The sequence below is a fragment of the Sinocyclocheilus rhinocerous genome, unplaced genomic scaffold, assembly GCF_001515625.1.
Source record: "Sinocyclocheilus rhinocerous isolate Xijiao unplaced genomic scaffold, SAMN03320098_v1.1 scaffold323, whole genome shotgun sequence".
In the NCBI taxonomy this organism is placed as follows: domain Eukaryota; kingdom Metazoa; phylum Chordata; class Actinopteri; order Cypriniformes; family Cyprinidae; genus Sinocyclocheilus; species Sinocyclocheilus rhinocerous.
Window position 1 is genome coordinate 1,290,330 of NW_015643640.1, and position 12,796 is coordinate 1,303,125.

Below are 12,796 nucleotides of genomic sequence, written 5' to 3' on the forward strand. Positions count from 1 at the left end.
GTCCAAATGAGTCGCTCCTGAGATGATGATACGCGACAGACTCGAGTGCGAGATGTTGAGAGCGTTTCCATTTGCGCATCGGATCATTCGGAATCCGTATGAAAGCAAGCGTGATGTTGCATAAGAGTCCAGCGGTTAGGGTTAGACTGTATGTGACATTTAATGACATTCAATCCTCTGAAATCACCAGGCAGTTCATTGGATGATGCGCATGCATGGTGCACAGCATCTCCAGGAGAACATCGCGCATCTCCAGACGTGCATAATACATATTTAAGGAGCTCTGTCTGCCTGTGCATCCATTGGCTAGCTGGAGGTTCCACTGTGTCCTGTGATTGGCCATACTTAATGATCCTTGGCTTGTCACTTGCCCCTGTAATTTACTATGAATGTTGCATGCAGGCGGAAAAGCTGCTGATAAGTTTGAAATAGCTTAGTCCTGGGTGAGACGTGTGTGTGCGGAGAAATATATAGGCCTATTTCCTGGGCTGATATTTTTCCATCACTTATTAGGAATGCTTCTCTCCTGGATTCGGATGGGTCGGAATGGTCTGATATTCACCATGTAGATGTTTCTATAGAGGACTATTACGCAAAGAATGTTTTGCGCTAAACTGAAGGATCTGAAGATTGCGGGTGAATGCCCGTTTTCTATGGTCGTGGGAAACGAGGAACCCGCGGACTTTGAGGAAAGCGCTGCGGTGAATGCTGTGCCGGTATCCAGAGAGGTGCAGGGCAATCTCACCAACATTCTGCCCAGACGCAAAATAAGCCGGAGCAAAGTTAATCTGCATTCACTGGGCGAGAGCATCCGAAAGCTGGTGTGCCCGGAGGTAAACTCATGTGTCTGATGCGTCTAATTCACCTGATGATGTGTTTGCATCAAATTCTTATACATCGCATTGGAAAATCTGTTTTATATCTGCGTTATGCCCAGTGTGCGCATGCAATGCGCGCAAATGGAATTTTGTAACTGAGAGAAATGCGCAAGACAGACAAACGACTGTTATTAATTACAATACCAAAAACACACGCTATGCTATATTCAATGCATTTTCTGTTTCTTATAGTTCGACAAATTACGAAATGCATTGATCAGAGTTATGAAACAGCAGATAGACACGAGTTGGTAAGATGTTCTTTTTCATTACAATACGTTACATCTGTTAGGGTTTATAATATAGTCCTTTTATCTCATTTAAAATTGTTACAGTTTTATGATTTGCATGCCGTTTGAATTTTGTGCACATTCTTATGACAGTATATAGCAATTGTATTGCATCAGTATTTTTCCACATTGTTTTCTATATTACAAATATTTCCAATTATATAGCATATAATGTCTGTGTGAATTATTATATTGCATTAGATTTTATTAGATTATATTATTATTGCATAGGCCTATATGTTTGTTTCCTATAGTTCAAACTCACGTTCAGAAGTGTTCTAATGTTGTGTTAATTTACTGAGTGTGCTTTAATATAAGTGTCCATATATTAGCCCTGCAGCATGCAGTTCTGATGTATCTCAGATATTGGACAATGCTGAACAATTATCAGATGTCATGAGAAACTACTCCCTGAAAACAGGTAAGAAGAGCCATTACAAATGCGTGTATATATATATATATATAAATGTGAGCCTGGAGCACAAAAGCAGTGTTAAGTCGCTGGGGTATATTTGTAGCAATAGCCAACAATACATTGTATGGGTCAAAATTATACTTTTTTTTTTTATGCCAAAAATCATTAGGATATTAAGTAAAGATCATGTTCCATATATTGTCCCATCCTAACAAACCATACATCAATGGAAAGCTTAAGGTTTTGTGGTCACATATAATCTTAGTATTCATGTGAATTGTGCTGATTGAATCCCAGAAATCCCCATGGATACACTAAAGACTTCTCTGGGTCTGGAGGTGTTTCGGGACTGTTATGAGGAGGACGGTCATATTCTTCGTGTGGTCGGGGGAGCTCTCCACGATTTTCTCAACAGCTTCAACGTTCTCCTAAAGCAGAGCACACCACCCACCCCGGAGGTTCAGCGCTACATCCAGCAAGCCTCCATACTCTGCCTGGACAAGGATCCGGGACTCCTGACCGTCTACTTCTTCAATCCCCTCCCCACCACCGAGCTCTTCTTCTCGGGGATCATCCAGGCAGCGGCGTGCTGGCTCTACTGCACACGGGTGGAGGTCAGAATGGACGTTGGGGGTAAAGACAGCAGTGCTCTTCAGGCCAATCATCAGCCCCATCTGCTGTACTCAGTGTTCGTAAGAGACGACAAGAGCCTCACGCCGAGCCCCATGAGGACACACTCGTCTGGAGACATTCCCCTCTCGCTGCTCTACTCCACTTTTCCCTTCCACGTTCTCTTGGATCAGGATATGGGCCTGATGCAGATCGGAGACGGTTTGAGGAGGAGGCTCGGCCGATGCAGAGACGGGCAAAGGAGGCCCGTTTTCCTCGAGCACTTTGCCATTGTTTCGCCTGAGATACGAGCCAGCTTCCAGGATATTTTAACCATGCTAAACACCCAGTTTGTGCTTCGGGTCAAACAGCATGGAGCGAGCTCTGCCGACAGCCCTGGAAAGGTATTTTTGGTTTTACAGTCGCTCGCTCTGCCCTTGCGGATGCCCTATGTATTGAAATGCTGATTTTAACAACGGGCCACCTGTTACGCGTGAAACTGCTTATCTGGGAAATTTTAAAACGTCAAGCTTATTGCACCGAGTGAGGAAAAAACATCTACGTTTGCAGCTTCGAATGCGTTCGTATGCTGGTTTGCATTGGAAATGTGAACTTCTGAAGGTCTGTGTGATATTTTATCACACCCACATCAAAGAGAAACAGGAATCAAAGATTGCCTTGGGTTTCCTGTTGATTAGACAATTAAAAAGCACAATACGATTCAACTAATCAGTGCGAGTAATTAGTAGGATTTTTCCTCATAGGTTTTATCTTCGTGCTGATCTGAGTTCTTACGAGGTGGTTGAAGGGATTTTTTTAATGGCAAATGGTTGCAGATGATCAGTATAATAAGGGAAATGCAATAAAGCCCTGTACCGAGCATGACGGCAAATGTCAGGGACATGGAAGGCCCCTCAAAGCCTCTATTAATGAGATCGAGCCTTATGCTCACACGAAAGCAATGACACAGCAACCTCTAGATTCATTTACGAAACATACAGCACACACAATATACACTGATGGTACAGAGACATTTGTAGGAGTTTGTGCATCCATATGGTTCATGTAATGTTTAGTCTTATGTGCTTTCCTTTTTCTACACGTGTCCTTATATGAAGTTTTTCTACAGACCAGATCTGTTCGTTTCATATAGTCACACTCAATTCATTTAGTTTCACCCCAATATAGTGTAAATTTTGGCAATGTCCAAGCTAAGTGCATATCAAATACCTTGGAGCAAATATGAAAGAAATTATATTATATTCAAACTGATCTCATTAGAAAACGTTTTGGTGAATTGGTTGTGAATTTGTATGAATTCATACAACTACTTTCATACGAAAATGTATGAAAGTAATTGTATGTAAACAGAATTAGTTATCAGAATTGGAATATGAATATTGCTGCTGTAGATGTAAAACTATGATAATTTCATCTTGGAAAAAAGGTGATATTTCTGTTTGTTTGAAGATTGGTTTCAGTTTCTCTATTATCATTGTTTTAATAATAAATATTTTGGAAAACACTGTGCATCAGGGGACTCAAATTGGTGCAGAACTCTTAATATTATATACGGTTTGAAATAAAGAGCTTAAAAAGAAAATCCGAGAAGAAAGATGGCAAGCGAAACGATTTCTTTTGTATGAAAATGCACAATATTTTTTAGAAAAATGAAGGTCCACCAGTAACCAAACATCTAAACCAAACCTTCAGCGAGGCATCAGCAGATTGTATGAAAATGTATGAAAGAGACTGTATGAAATTTGCCAAAATGTAAAATAGTTACAAACTGCTATGTGAGTGTTGATTATATATATATATATATATATACAGCTCTGGAAAAAAATTAAGAGACCACTCGATAATTCTCAGTTTCTCTAGTTTAGTGGTTTTCATTTGTTGTGATTGAAAATCATGGTTATTCCACCAAATATTGATTTCTTAACTCTGCTGATGTTAGAAAATTGGTATTGTGTCGCCTAAAAATTAACATAAACACAATATGAAAACATGGTATCTTGGCATGCAGTTGTCATTTCATGCTCTAAATGACAACATTTATATTTAAAATTGGGAAGAGATATCATCAGAATAAAACAAAAAATTATGTTTTACTCAAACGCTTAACTGTAAATCCAGAGAAACTGAGAATTTTCAAGTGGTCTCTTAATGTATATTTTTTCCCGACATTGGTCACATTTATAACAAACTAGTCCAAAACTCTGAATTAATTCCCACTCTCCCAACCCTCTCATTGTAGCACATGGACCTGAAGGGGCAGATGATCTTCATGTCAGAAATGAGTGCTCTGCTCTTCCTCGGCTCTCCGTGTGTAGATAAGCTGGAGGAGTTGACAGGCCGCGGCCTCTACCTCTCTGACATCCCCATCCACAATGCACTACGAGATGTTGTTCTGGTCGGGGAGCAGACCAAGGCCCAGGATGGACTGAAAAAGCGTCTGAGTAAAGCCAAAGCTGCCCTGGAAGAGGCCCACCAGGCCCTGGAAGAAGAAAAGCGACGAACGGTAGAGCTGCTCTTCACGATATTCCCAGGGAACGTCGCTCAGCGTTTGTGGCAGGGGCTTCCAGTGCCGGCAAAAAAGTTTGATCATGTCACGGTGCTGTTCTCAGATATCGTGGGCTTCACTGCGATCTGCTCACGATGCACGCCCATGCAGGTGGTGAACATGCTCAGTGAGCTCTACACTCGGTTTGATCGCCACTGCGGTGAGCTGGATGTGTATAAGGTGGGTGATATTGCTGTAGAAGATTTCACTGCCGCTCACGACTGATAAGTGTTAAGCCTGTCGCAATAATCAATATATCGACTTATCGCGCAATATATGTACATGACCTCAATCATTTTTGGTGACGCAATATATCACCCATTATATTTACTTAAAGGGGTCCTATTATGCTTTTTCACTTTTTCAACTTTAGTTAGTCTGTAATGTTGCTGTTTGAGCATAAAAAAGATCTGCAAAGTTACAAAGCTCAAAGTCCACTTCAAAAGGAGATTTACATTCTTTGAGTAACTAGCCCAACACTGCGAATAGTGTAGTTTTTGGTATAGTGCACTAAAAATGCTGTCTTCCATTTTAGGTCTTGCAGCTTCAAACTAGCAAAAAAGGGTGAAGAAATTGGGCCTTTTTTCACAGATTGAAAAATGTGACCCTGGAGCACAAAAGCAGTGTTAAGTCGCTGGGGTATATTTGTAGCAATAGCCAACAATACATTGTATGGGTCAAAATTATAGATTTTTCTTTTATGACAAAAAATATTTAGATTTTGTTGCACCCTCAGATTCCAGATTTTCAAATAGTTGTATCTCAGCCAAATATAACAAACCATACATCAATGGAAAGCTTATTTATTCAGCTTTCATGTGATGAATAAATCTCAATTTCAAAAAATTGACCCTTATGACTGGTTCAGTCACAAATATGCTGCTTTAACTTTATTTTAGGGCCCTTGGGATTTTATACTGATCAATCTTTAAACCAAACAATAATTAATTTAATCACTTTTGACATGCAGGCTCATAAACTGCTGAGAGGTTCGGTAATGTAATCTGAAGCAGAATATCCCATACACATGGGAAAGACATGGGGAGGTAAAGTTTAGCTTAGTGTCTGGCTTTGCTTACATTCTTACAGACAGCTATATCCTAAAATAGATTCTCCTCTTGTCTCGTCCCAACATATCTCAATGTGTGTCTCAAACATCTCCATACTGGATGTGCAAAAACGGCATTAATGTCTCTCGAGCTGTCTAGATGTACCATTTTGTTAAAGTAAAGTTAGATTGTTATAGCTGGTTTTATGCTTTTCGATGCTCATCATGTCGTAACAAACTGATTATGCTTTTTTGTGCTCAGAATTACATAAAAAGTCAGTTAACCATAATGCGTGAATGGAAATGCACTGGTGAGCTTTTAATAACCATGCAAAAAAAATTAAAATTAATATAATAATTATTAAACATCCTTAATTATTACATAATAAATCGGAATTGTTGTGGAAATGCAGAACTGTTCTAGTAATCGTTTTTGGCAAATCAGAATATTACGGCACGATCCTTGAATCTACACTGTAAAAAAATTCCGTAAAATTTACGGTAAAAAAACGGCAGCTGTGGTTGCCGAAATTTTACCGTAAAAAAATACGGTAGCAACGTTTTAGGTTTTAACTTAAATTTACAGTTAAATACCGTAATTTCATTAACTGATATAATGTTAATATACCAACCTATTGAAGTACTGAAATCTGTTTTGTACCTTTGTAATACACTGATAACCACCAAATGCAGGTGGTGATGAGAAAGTCACATGATGAACCAAAGCCCATCACAAGCAGCTTTTAAATGTAATGTCCAATACAGTTTTTCACCGTATATAGTAGGGGAATTTACCGTTAACCATTTAACAGGTTTTACTGTAGCATTTTTACAGTCTTTTACCGTTAAATTCACGGTCATTTTTTACAGTGTACCCAGAGGTGTGTAATGAAATATTTAGCACTCTGCTCTCGTAACCTTTCATGTGTCCTCATTTGTGCATTCAAGGTGGAAACCATTGGCGATGCGTACTGTGTAGCTGGAGGCTTGCACAAAGAGAGTCCGACTCATGCTGAACAGATTGCTCTCATGGCTCTGAAGATGATATATAAACATGTCTGAAAACATGGTATCTTGGCATCCAGTTGTCATTTCATGCTTTTACATTTATATTTAAAATTGGGAAGAGATGTCATCAGAATAAAACAAAAGATAATGCTTTTGTCAAATGCTTAACTGTAAATCCAGAGAAACTGAGAAGTGGTCTCTTAATGTATATTTTTTCCCGACATTGGTCACGTTTATAACAAACTAGTCCAAAACTCTGAATTAATTCCCTTTTTTTTTCTTTTTTCGATTATTGTACAATAAGGTGTGAGTAAAAGCAACAGCATTTATTTGACGTAAACAAAGAACAGGAGCATTCCACCGAATGGATCTGTGTTTCAAAGAATAACACATGAAGATCTGCCTTATTAAATCATATCTGGCTGAGCCAAGTATATTTGTCATATTCCACAGACAGCTTTACTGTGTACCTGCATTTGGCTTTCAGGACGATGAGTTACTTCTCTCTCATTCCAGATTGTTAAAAGATCGTCCAGAGTTCGTTCTCATCCCCCGGACGAGAGAGGATCTTCCGCTCAACTTTCCCGCCAACATCCCTGGAGTTTGTTACTTTCTCCAGGCTCACGATCAGAAGACGAGTGCTGCTTCCAGACGCTGTGCTACATACGAAACTCATGAACCGTGAAAGCGTAAAACCTGGAAACAGTGGGCTAACACTGCGTATCGTTTTAGTTGAGCCAGAGTTTATCATGTTGCCAGAAAGCTGTCAAATAACACTATCGTAGAAGGGTTTCAGTGTGCACAGTTTTTGTCCACAGTGGCCCTGAGATTTAGTTTTGGCAGAACCTCTTTTGTTTTAATATTTTGTTTATTTTGACGTCCTGACTGTATACCAAAAATCTAAAATGCAAAGAATGTCAAACACGTGACTATTACTTCAATAGAGTGAACCATTTATTGTCTATAAGGATATAAGGATCTGAATAGAGCACATGTCATTGTAGTGCACTACACAGTAAAGATTCACCTCGGCAGAGCCCGACCAAGTAAACATTGTGACTTTTTTTTGTATTGTAATAGATCTGTAATAAACATGCTTTACTCAAGGTTTGGTTTGTTTAATCTTTTCATGAAAGAGTGAAAGAGAGACCACAAAGAGAGCGCTTAACACTGGTTAAGTAAGATTACACAGTAAGATTTTTAATGTTTTTAAAGAACTCTCTTCTGCTCACCAAGCCTGTATTTATTTGATCAGAAATACAGCAAAAGCAGTAATATTGTGAAATAATTTTACTATTTAAAATAACTGCTTTCTATTTGAATATCTGTTAAACTGTAATTTTAATTTTGATCAATTTAAAGCATCCTTGCTAAATAAAAGTATTAATTTCTATAATTTCTTTCCCAAAAAAAGAGAAGAAAAAAAATGATATTGACTCCAAGCTTTTGAATGGTAGAGTGTATAATATTACAAAAGCTTTTTATTTCAGATAAATGCTGATCTTTGGATCTTTCTATTCATCAAAGAATCCTGAAAAAATGTACTCAACTGTTTTAAATAGTAATAATAATAATAATTGTTTGTTTTTTTTGAGCAGCAAATCAGCATATTAGAATGATTTCTGAAGATCATGTGACACTGACGACTGGAGTAATGATGCTGAAAATACAGCTTTGATCACAGAAATAAATTACAGTTTAACAGATATTCACATAGAAAGCACTTATTTAAAAATTTAAAAATATTTCACAATATTACTGCTTTTGCTGTATTTCTGATCAAATAAATGCAGGCTTGGTGAGCAGAAGAGACTTCTTTAAAAAACATTAAACATTACAAATTTTGACTGGCAGTGTATATTTACAAAATTTTAGAAACAGAAAGGTTTTATTAATTGTTTCAGAATATAAAAAACAAATTTGATAAATTAGAGAAATATTACATCTTGCTATCTCATATGGTGACTATCAAACTGAGTAAGCGCAGAGTGTAAGCTTCATGAAAAATATAAAATAATAGCAAAATCAGTGGTGCATGAAATGACTAACTCTTTTTCTTAATTTGATGCCTCTTTTCATTAATTAGATTGATTACAATCTATTTCTAAGTAACGATAACATCTCCTGACAGCATTCCACTTGCTGAAGCTTAGTCGATTAATATTCATAAGTTAATGCTGGCGTTGCTTGGTAACCCTCTCACAGCGTACTGGACGTAACCTAATTATTATTCATGACCCAGGTCTTCATAAGCGTCCATCTACTAGCGTCTACCTCGCAGCCAATCAGGTAGGTATTCTGGATAAACGTCATGTCGCGTCATCAATATTCATGAGCCAACCCTGGCTCCGGGATGAGGATGCAGCTGCAGCGCTTCTTGCATCCCGTTGGCTGCATCCTCCGTCAATAACGATGCGCTCGGTTCAGAAATGGTGGCTTCACTCCTAACAGCTGTACGGTTTGTCAGTGCTCTTGTTTAGTGATTTAAGAGATCAGAAACAAACAGAGGATTGGCGAATTAATCCAAACATGGTATGTAGCAATAATCTGATTGCGGTTTTACGTGTCTTTTATTTATTCTCATGTCACTATTCATGTAATTATTTGCTCTGCTGCTTACGGTAGCGTCGAATGTGTAAAAGCGATGGAAGTAATGCATTACTCCCACTAATGTAATTATTTGCTCTGCTGCTTACGGTAGCGTCGAATGTGTAAAAGCGATGGAAGTAATGCATTACTCAAATATGCAATTATATGTATTATAGGTGAATAATTGCCGTGTGATATAATACATTGATGTTCATCACAGCTCGTGTTTTGATTTACGCACACAAAGCACTACAGCACATCTGTATAGATGGCATGTTAAAGATGTAAACAATGAAAAGGCAAATAATGCATTATTCCGCAATTAGTGTAAATGCATGTAACATATTATTATATTGTGTTTGAATTGCACAACTGTATAATACACTTTTTTTTGGCAGTACGGCTTTGTGAACCATGCACTGGAACTTCTGGTGCTGAGAAATTATGGTCCAGATGTGTGGGAGGACATCAAGTGAGTTCTCTGTTACATCATAGGCTATTTTTATTGTCACATTCTTATTGTTTTATTTATTATGTGTTTTTGCATTTATGTGCAGTCTATATTCTATTTGAAAAATGTGTGTACTGTACATATAATAGATTATATCAGATGTAAATACAAGACTTAAAGAAAGGTGTGTGTGTGTGTGAGTGAGTGTGTGTGTGTGTGTGTGTGTGTGAGTGTGAGTGTGTGTGTGTGACCATCATCAGTGTATTATTGACAAAATTGTAATATCTATAGCACAGTATATTGCGATATCCTACCAGATGCTCTTTTTCATTAATTCAGAGCATGAGAAATCACGTATGTGAGGTCACACGTGTTCAACTTTTTCCTCTTGCACAAACAGTTGAGCTTTATTTAACTTCCTCCATCTCTTTGACGTGACTTTTAATAAGAGCAGGTCACAGCTGTGCTAAATGTAAACATGTTTTAGAGCCTGTTTAGGCTCATGAGCTTGAGTCTCACTCAGTGTTCTGGCAGCAGTAAAGTAGTTATTTTTCCAGCGAGGTTCAGTATTATCACAAGGTTAGCAGCATCTCGCAGTGCACTGCACAAGACATGATTAATGTTTCTATTTCTATTTCTATTTTTTGGTTGTGTTTTACAAGTGTTTTAACCCTTGCTGATATAGCGTGACTTTTTGGCTAAACCTCTCTGTGGTCATCATTCTCAGTCAATGCTGATTTTGATTTTTTTCAGCTCAGTTTAGTAATATGGACAAGCATATCACATTTTGGCCTGACTCTAACAATCTTCATGCTTTTATTAAATGTTCTTTTTCAGTTTGCTCAGATAAAAATATATGTAATTACCTTGGAGTCCAAAAATTGTAAATAAACATTTTAGTTCATTTTTATTTAATTTATTATTATTATTATGGAAATACTTTTCAGTAAGGTGTCATTTGTTAACATTAGGGTTGCAAAGGGGTGGAACATTTCCGGTAAGTTTCCAAAAATCCTTGGAATATTCAAAAAAATCCTGGAAAGTTTCCAAAATTTACTGGAAATTTTCCACCTTTTTGCAACCCTAGTTAACATTAGTTAAACTATTAACTAACATGAATGAACAATACATGTCTTACAGTATTTATGCATCTTTGTTAATGTTAGTTATTCATTGTTAGTTCATGTTAGTTCACAGTGCATTAACTAATGCTAACAAGCACAACTTGTAATTTTAATAATGCATTAGTAAATGCTGAAATTAGCTAAGATTAATAAATGCAGTAGAAGTATGTTCATTCTTAGTTCATGTTAACTAACGAGGTTAACTAATGAACCTTATTGCAAAGTGTTACCATTATTATTTTATTTTAAAAAAGTATTTTTTATTTTAAAAGTTTTTTAATGATGTAATAGGAAATCCTTGATGTTTTTTAATATGTATGTTTCTTTCAGGAGGGAGGCTCAGGTTGATGTAGAAGGACAGTTTCTGGTCAGAATTATCTATGAAGATGCAAAAACATACGACCTTGTGGCTGCTGCAAGCAAAGTACTAAGTAAGGTTGTTTTTGTTGTTGATGTAGTTTTGGAAAGATGGAGGTAATCATTTGCTAAAACCTAAATCAAATTGATTTATTTATTTATGAAGTGGTTTAGAAATCAGAAGTGGCCTGTTAGAAATGTTCTGTTGTGAGAGAACAACATCATGATTAACTGGTATTATACAATGAAATGCAGCAAAATTACATAGTTTAAATTAAAAAATCTTTTCATTTTTTCTCTTGCCTGTTGATTTAAATATGGTTTCCTCTCCACTAGAAATAGATGCCGGGGGCATCTTGCAAATGTTTGGGAAAATGTTCTTTGAGTTCTGTCAGGAGTCTGGTTATGACACTATCCTCCGAGTGCTGGGCTCCAATGTCCGTGAATTCTTACAAGTAAGAGGCTACTGTTTTTATCAGCCAAAAATCAGCAGCAGCCATGTTGAGAAAGTGACGCGAGCAACACTGTCTGTTCTCTATTTCACACATTGCATGTAGTGTGCTGAGTTTTAGAAGAGTTAGAAATAATAAGAGACAATAAGGTTCCATTAGTTAATGTATATGTAGATGAACGATACATTTATTACAGTATTTATTAATCTTTGTTAATGTTAGTTAAGGAAAATACAGTTGTTCATGTTAATTCACAGTGCTAATGTTATCAAGCACAAATTGTATTTTTAATAATGCATTAGTAAATGCTGAAATTAACATGAACTAGGATTAATAAATGCTGTAGAAGTATTGTTCATTCTTAGTTCATGTTAACCAAAGTAGTTAACTAATGAACCTTGAAGTGTTACCGCTTTTTCTATAGTGAAATAAAAAATTATTATTAGGGAGTAACTTTAAAAACAGAGACACTTTGATTTTCATATATTTATATATATTTATTATAATTTTAATAATATATTTTTATATTTATATTTATTTGTTTAAATATTAATTTAATTAAATACTGCACTTTATTGTACATGTACATTGTAAAATATAGTATTGTATGTGTACATTTATGGTTAGTTGTAACTCTGTGTTTATAAAACGGAGAGTTCCGGTGCTTGATTCTGATTGGCTGAGCCGTGTTCGAAGCTGTTGTAAATGACTCTACAAAGTAACATACACCTTTGTTTACGTTTGTGTGTTGCTCGGCAACCACTTTGTTGCAACCACAACTGTTTCTGAGGAGCTACATTGTTTGGTGGAAGAATACTGTTTTTATTAATATCATTAAACTTTATTTGCTCTGTTTTATTTTGTGAAACCTTACTACGTATATGGAATAACCGTTTTATAAAAGCAATAAACCCCGTGAAGCCGTGGTTTACAGTGAATTTACAACAGCTAAGGGGTTAGCTGTTATAAATTCACTGTAAACCACGGCTTCACGGGGATTATTGCTTTA

At 36.8% G+C, this 12,796-nt stretch overlaps 1 protein-coding gene and 1 pseudogene across 1 annotated transcript in view; both read left to right on the forward strand.

The window, feature by feature from the left end:
* The first annotated feature begins 447 nt into the window (after positions 1-447).
* On the forward strand, positions 448-4,866 carry LOC107757624 (guanylate cyclase soluble subunit alpha-3-like; annotated as a pseudogene).
* Positions 4,867-9,236: 4,370 nt separating this feature from the next.
* LOC107757623 (guanylate cyclase soluble subunit beta-1-like) overlaps positions 9,237-12,796 on the forward strand; it is a 26,904-nt gene continuing 23,344 nt past the window's right edge. Inside the window, exons 1-4 of the mRNA XM_016575160.1 lie at positions 9,237-9,346; positions 9,802-9,875; positions 11,309-11,409; positions 11,672-11,790. Coding sequence (XP_016430646.1) covers positions 9,344-9,346; positions 9,802-9,875; positions 11,309-11,409; positions 11,672-11,790 — 297 coding nt within the window. The 5' untranslated portion in view covers positions 9,237-9,343. The remainder of the gene's footprint in view (positions 9,347-9,801; positions 9,876-11,308; positions 11,410-11,671; positions 11,791-12,796) is intronic.